This window comes from Oryzias latipes, chromosome 21, assembly GCF_053564925.1.
Source record: "Oryzias latipes strain Hd-rR chromosome 21, Olatipes_Hd-rR_3.1".
NCBI lineage: Eukaryota > Metazoa > Chordata > Actinopteri > Beloniformes > Adrianichthyidae > Oryzias > Oryzias latipes.
The window spans coordinates 11,352,130-11,359,076 of NC_136257.1; the positions used below are offsets into that span (position 1 = coordinate 11,352,130).

General features: G+C 42.7%; 1 protein-coding gene across 7 annotated transcripts in view; it reads right to left on the reverse strand.

Annotated features, from left to right (window-relative positions):
- LOC101172289 (phospholipid-transporting ATPase IH) overlaps positions 1 to 2,889 on the reverse strand; it is a 39,463-nt gene extending 36,574 nt beyond the window's left edge. For all 7 annotated transcript variants that reach the window (XM_023950620.2, XM_023950625.2, XM_023950619.2 and 4 more), the window contains exon 1: positions 2,354 to 2,889. In XM_023950620.2, the coding sequence (XP_023806388.1) occupies positions 2,354 to 2,392 (39 nt within the window). In that variant the 5' untranslated portion in view covers positions 2,393 to 2,889. The remainder of the gene's footprint in view (positions 1 to 2,353) is intronic.
- Between the last annotated feature and the right edge of the window lie 4,058 nt (positions 2,890 to 6,947).

Below are 6,947 nucleotides of genomic sequence, written 5' to 3' on the forward strand. Positions count from 1 at the left end.
AGGTTGATTTTGGTTCATCTGTCCAAAGAAAGTTTTTCCAGAACTGTGCTGGCTTTTTTAGATTCTTTTTAGCAAAGTCCAATCTAGCCTTCCTATTCTTGAGGCTTATGAGTGGCTTGCATCTTGCAGTGTACCCTCTGTATCTACTTTCATGCAGTCTTCTTTTGATGGTAGTCTTGGATATTGATACGCCTACCTCCTGGAGAGTGTTGTTCACTTAGTTGGCTGTTGTGAACGGGTTCTTCGTCACCATAGAAATGATTCTGCGATCATCCACCACTGTTGTCTTCCGTGGACGTCCAGGTCTTTTTGCGTTGCTGAGTTCACCAGTGCTTTCTTTCTTTCTCAGGATGCACTGAACCACACTGTTGATTTAGCTACTCCTAATACTGTAGCAATTTCTCGCATGTTTTTTTTCTCTGTTTTATCAGCTTAATGATGGCTCCTTTCACCTGCATGGAGAGCTCCTTTGACCGCATGTTGTCTGTTCACAGCAAAATTTTCCAAATCAAGCACGAGTCCTCTAATCAACTCCAGGCCTTTTATCTGCTTCACTCATAATGACATAACAAGGGAATTGCCCACACCTGCCCATGCAATAGCATGGACGTCAATTGTCCAATTACTTACAAGCCCATGAAATGAAGGGATTGTGTTCAAAAAGTGCTTTAGTTTTTCACATTTCTATGCAATCTTTTTGTTCAACCCATGGAATAAAAGCTGAAAGTCTGCACTTAAATAGCATCTGAGTTGTTTTATTTAAATTCACTATGGTAATGTACAGAAACTAAATTAGAAAGAATGTGTCTCTGTCCAAATATTTATGGTCCTGACTGTATACTTGTGTAAATGTGTGTTTCGGGCTTCCGTGTACAATAATCTTGTGATTACCTGTAGTTACGCAAGTTACTATGACCGTTTTCAGGCTCTTTGATATGCGACCATTAAGCCAGGTTGAACTTTTACCAATCAGGGTCTCAGATTTGATTAGAGCCAACCGTTTGAAAATTGATTATGGAGTACATTTCAATAATTGCCTTTTGTGCCTGGATGTAATTATATGACACCATACATATGAATAGAGCTGTAAAAGAAAATTTACACCGCTTTGAGATTTCGCACCAAGCCTCATCCAACTGTAGGTGGCGGGCATGCTTTGCACAGTTATCCAACACTTCACTTTACATAAGCAAAGTGTTGCATATCGGTGCACAGCAGACATGCAAAGCCGCTTTCTCCATGCCAGAATCAGTTGATTCACTTGGATCACATAAAAGGTCAAAGAGGTATGGTCGCTGGCAACATTTCTGGTAAGGGTTAAAGGACCAGAAAATGGTCAAGTAAACATAAGTAAAACCCATTGAAAACTTATAAATTCCCCCCAAAAAATTACTCTAAAATAAGTCAAGAGCTAAATGTTTTTGAGTAAATGGAGGTAAGATGAGAGGCATAATCAGTACCCAACATCCACTTTCTTCTCCTCCACTTAAAATTTGCTATGATATTAGCTGTACTGAACATATAGATCGAATTGCACACACATGTAAACACCAACTTATTTAAAAAAAAAAAAAAAAAGGGAGGATTGACAACCTTTAAAACACCCGAGTCAGGATCCGGTGCATCTAACAAAGCATTGATTTGCTGAAAGCTTCACCAGATCTGACACAAATGTTTGTAAAAGACACTGTTGCTCCAATTCAGCCACCCACCAACAAGCTGTTATCTGTTCAAGCAGATAGTACGCTGATGGTAGAAACCCAATTGAACATGAGCAACCAATGGAGTTCCAACAGAACATCACTGTATGGGCATTTCCTGCCTCCACACACACAAACCTGGTTCTCAATGGTTAGAAATGATTAACCCACATTGGACTTTTTGACCAGAAAACAGCAGTTTCTTCCTGCACTGCAATACAGAACAGAACAGAGTCTCTGCAGGCCTTCTCTTCTCTGAGCCCTAATTGGAATTTATGCCCTCTGCAGAGCGGTGCGTCTGAAAGCCATGAGGGTAGTTTGTGCGCGGGTGGGTCCCTTATGGACCAGCTGGGTGGGTTCACTCCGCTTTCACACATTCAGCGGTCTCTCCTGCATGATGTAGACCCTAGTACCTTCTCCATTCAACTGCACAAATATACAGTCAAAGCACTCAACTGGCTGCCAAAGCTAGACAACTGCCATACGGTCACCCCCCACCACCAACAATACCCCCCCCCCCCCCCCCCCCCAATGTCCGAGTAGCGTTCAAAAATCTATTTGCCACACAGGTCAGACCCAGAAACGGCCCAATCTCCTGTTGTTGACACATCTCAGAGCGACACAGACGAGTGTTGACAGACGGTGGCCCTCACGTATCTGGTGATGATCCTCCGGAGCCGGCTGAAATCCATCCTTCTTCGAGCTCCGGCGCCGGCGACCAAAGTTGTGCGAGAGACGTCGAGCTCCCTCCGAGTCCTCGTAACCGCTACCTAACGTGGCTTCTCCCGCTCGTATCCATCGCTCAGCATCCCCGCCGCCTTCACCGTCTCCGTGATTAGCGAGGAGCAGCGGTCTCTCAGTCACTCGCCTGCTCTGATTTTCATGGCATCGCCCCCCGCCTCCTCGTCCTTCTCCTCTCCCAGGAGCCACCGAGCGACCGAAACAAGCGGAGCTCTCAAGCCGCTGGTGGCATTTCAGGAGAATTCTCCCCGAACCTCAGGTTCTGCAGGTTCGCAAGTGTCTGTGGAGCGAACAACTGAACAGTCGCGGGAGCTGGAAGTGGGTATATGTTGAGAGACACGGTGGCCCTCGATGTAACGTTGCTGCGAAGTGTCCACAGCGCGCGCGTCAGATGACTGAACAGCGCATGCGCACTATTTTTTCTGGAAAATGTACCTTTTTGAGTTCAGAAAGCAGAAAAACTTACAGCTTTAAATTATGGAATTATAGGCACATGAAAAAGAGAACTACTTAAACAGCCCGACAGCTTTGTTGATGTTTTAAATTTAACCTCAGCAAAACTAGTTTGTAATCATTTTTTGCACGTGGGTAAAATTGTTGGCCCCTCTCTGTAAAACAAACATAGTTTGACTAAAGTAATAAAGCACTAGAAATTGAATTAAAATCCACTAAATAAATCAGACCCAAATAAATCAGACAATGCTTTTTAAGTACTTGTTCAACAAAATTATTTAGGACAAAAAGATGTTACCTTAAGAAAGCATGACATTAGGGCTGCACGATATGAGGAAATCTAGCGATTTGCGATATTAGTGATCAATATTGTGATGATAATATGACTTGCGATACATGAACAAATAGCAAAACAACTACATACATAATTTCCATTTACTGTGCAACAGTTTAATTTAAATAAGCGTCAACACAACTTAAATTATACTCCAAATAACTCTCGTCTACATTGGAGGCGAGGATCAAACATAAGAGGGCTCCATTTGATTGATCAATGATCCTAAGGAATCCATCCGATTGGTCAAATAAATAAAGGGATTTATTTGATTCGTTAAATGCTTCAGGCTGTCATAAAGTGGTTTTAGCACATTTAAGATTACCACTTATCGCAAATGTCACAGACTTTTGCTGCATATTGGCCATCTTAAAATCGCGATAAAGATAAATTTGCGATTTATTGTGTAGACCTACATGACATGACGATTTTTTTTTACATCGAGTTATGTTTTTTTAATTAAAGTCAAAAGTTTCCTCAAACGTGTTACAAGTCAGTTTGCCTATTTAAAGGCTGTTAGTCACTTGATGTTAGTATCAGTTTGTACCACACAGAGAGAAGAAGAGTTTAGGGAGCTTAGAAAGAAAGTTACAGCCTTGAGCTGTGTTGTATGGCCCACAGGCACTCTCGCCCTCTGCCCTGGTTCGGTTTTATCTCCATTACAACCATTTTATGCTTTCGTCGCCTGGGGGTGACGACCAGGTCAATGTAATTTTTGGAAGAATCTGCACTTTTGTATTTCCTTGGCAATACAGGTTTTTTTTTAGCCACCTCCACATTCCTAAAACTGATAAGAAGCTTCTATAACAACTATAGATGCTGTGTGGGAGGAAGTGACATCTGGTTTGAAGTGAAAACTGGAGTTCGTCAAGGATGTGTGATGTCAGCTCTCCTCTTCAACGTAGTGATAGACTGGGTGATGAGGCGCACGACTGAAGCAGGACCAACTGGCATCAGATGGACACTCTTCTCCACCCTCGAGGATCTCGACTTTGCTGACGATCTGGCACTGATCTCTCATATTCACCGACATATGCAAGACAAGACTGACCGGCTAAGCCGATTTGGATCCCAGGTTGGTCTTAAAATCAACCAAAGCAAGTCAGCGATTTTGACCTTGAATACTACGTCATAGCCCCCCATCAAGGTCAATGATCAGAATTTACCATTTACTGAAAGCTTTACTTACTTGGATAGCATCATCACATCAGAAGGTGGAAGTAATAAGGACATACAGAACAGGATTAATAAAGCCAGGGTTGCATTCATAAGCATGAACAATATTTGGAAGACATCACAGTACAGCACTAAGACAAAACTGAAGCTCTACAGCAGCTGTGTTCTGTCAGTATTACTGTATGGAGCAGAGTGCTGGAGAATGACACAGCAGGACTTGACCAAACTTTCGACCTTCCACACCAAAAATTTAAGGAGGATATTAAGAATTTTCTGGCCCCAAAAGATCTCCAATGAAGATCTATTCCTCCGCAGCAATCAAGAAGACATGTCATCAATTATCCTCAAAAGACGCTGGACATGGATAGGACATGTACTCAGGAGTGAAAACCACACAATAATAAAGACAGCACTACATTGGACACCAGATGGAAAAAGAAAAAAAGGACGGCCGAAGATCACCTGGCGCCGAACAGTAGAAACCGAGCTGAAGGAATTTGGACACACCTGGGGAACCATCATCACCCTGGCCCGCGACCGTCAGAAGTGGAAAGATTTCGTTGCTGCCCTAAGCGTCTCAAGGCGTAAAAGGCAGTAAGAAGAAGAACCATTTTATGCTTTCGTCGCCTGGGGGTGACGACCAGGTCAATGTAATTTTTGGAAGAATCTGCACTTTTGTATTTCCTTGGCAATACAGGTTTTTTTTTAGCCACCTCCACATTCCTATGTAGTCATATCCTGTGTCTTATCGCTTCAGCCATCGATTTATGCATTCAATTTTCGAAAAACTAAGGTAAAAAATGTGCGGGGGGAAAAAGGAGCGCCACATTTGTGAGCTTGTTACACTAACGCTGTTCAAAATCTTCAAACTTTAAAACCAACATACAGTACAGACAAAAAGTTTGGACACACCTTCTCATTCAAAGAATTTTCTTAATTTTCATGACTAGGAAAATTGTATAGTCACACTGAAGGCATGAAAGCTGTGAATTAACACATGTGGAATTATATACACAATAAAAAAAGTGTGAAACAACTGAAAATATGTCATATTTTAGATTCTTCATAGTAGCCACCTTTTGCTTTGATTACTGCTTTGCACACTCTTGGCATTCTCTTGATGAGATTCAAGAGGTAGTCACCTGAAATGTTTTTCACTTCACAGGTTTAATAAGTGTGATTTCTTGCCTTATAAATGGGGTTGGGACCATCAGTTGTTCTGTGCAGAAGGCAGGTGGATACACAGCTGATAGTCCTACTGAGTAGACTGTTAGAATTTGTATTATGGCAAGAAAAAAGCAGCACGAAAAACTTCATCATTACTTTAAGAAATGAAGGTCAGTCAGTCCGAAAAATTGGGAAAACTTTGAAAGTGTCCCCAAGTGCTGGCTCACATGTGGACCGCCCCAGGAAAGGAAGACCAAGAGTCACCTCTGCTGCGGAGGATAAATTCATCCGAGTCACCAGCCTCAGAAATAGCAGGTTAACAGCAGCTCAGATTAGAGAACAGGTCAACGGCACACAGAGTTCTAGCAGCAGACACATCTACAACAACTGTTCAAAGGAGACTGTGTGAATCAGGCCTTCATGCTAGAATATCTGCTAGGAAACCACTGCTGAAGAAAGGCAACAAGCGGAAGAGACTTGTTTGAGCTAAACAACACAAGGAATGGACATTAGACCAGTGGAAATCTGTGCTTTGGTCTGATGAGTCCAAATTGGAGATTTTTTGTTCCAACCACCGTGTCTTTGTGCGACGCAGAAGGTGAACAGATGGACTCTACATGCCTGGTTCCCACCGTGTAGCATGGAGGAGGAGGTGTGATGGTGTGGGGGGGCTTTGCTGGTGATACTGTTGGGGATTCATTCAAAATTGAAGGCACACTGAACCAGCATGGCTACAACAGCATCTTGCAACGGCATGCTATTCCATCCGGTTTGCGTTTAGCTGGACCATCATTTATTTTTCATCAGGACAATGACCCCAAACACACCTCTAGGCTGTGTAAGAGCTATTTAACCAAGAAGGAGAGGGATGGGGTGCTGCGCCAGATGATCTAGCCTCCACAGTCACCGGACCTGAACCCAATCATGATGGTTTGGGTTGAGCTGGACCACAGAGTGAAGGCAAAAGGGCCAACAAGTGCTAAGCATCTCTGGGAACTCCTTCAAGACTGTTGGAAGACCATTTCAGCTGACTACCTCTTGAAGGTCATCAAGAGAATGCCAAGAGTGTGCAAAGCAGTAATCAAAGCAAAAGGTGGCTACTATGAAGAACCTACAAATGACATTTCTTTTTCTTTTTCTTTTTTTTTTTCTTTGAACCCCATAAGTGATTTTGGCCTCATTCAGTTTTTTGATGGTTTCTCTTGCTGTGTTGTCATAATTTTTTTGGGGGGAGAGTGGTTCACTTCCCCAAAGTTCCTTTTTACAGAATACTAGCAACGTGCCAATTTTGGTGCGTTTTTGAACATTTGGGGGCAAAATCTTCTCTCAAAGGTGCAAGAAGAATTAGGAAAACAATATGGTCCTTACAGTCCAGA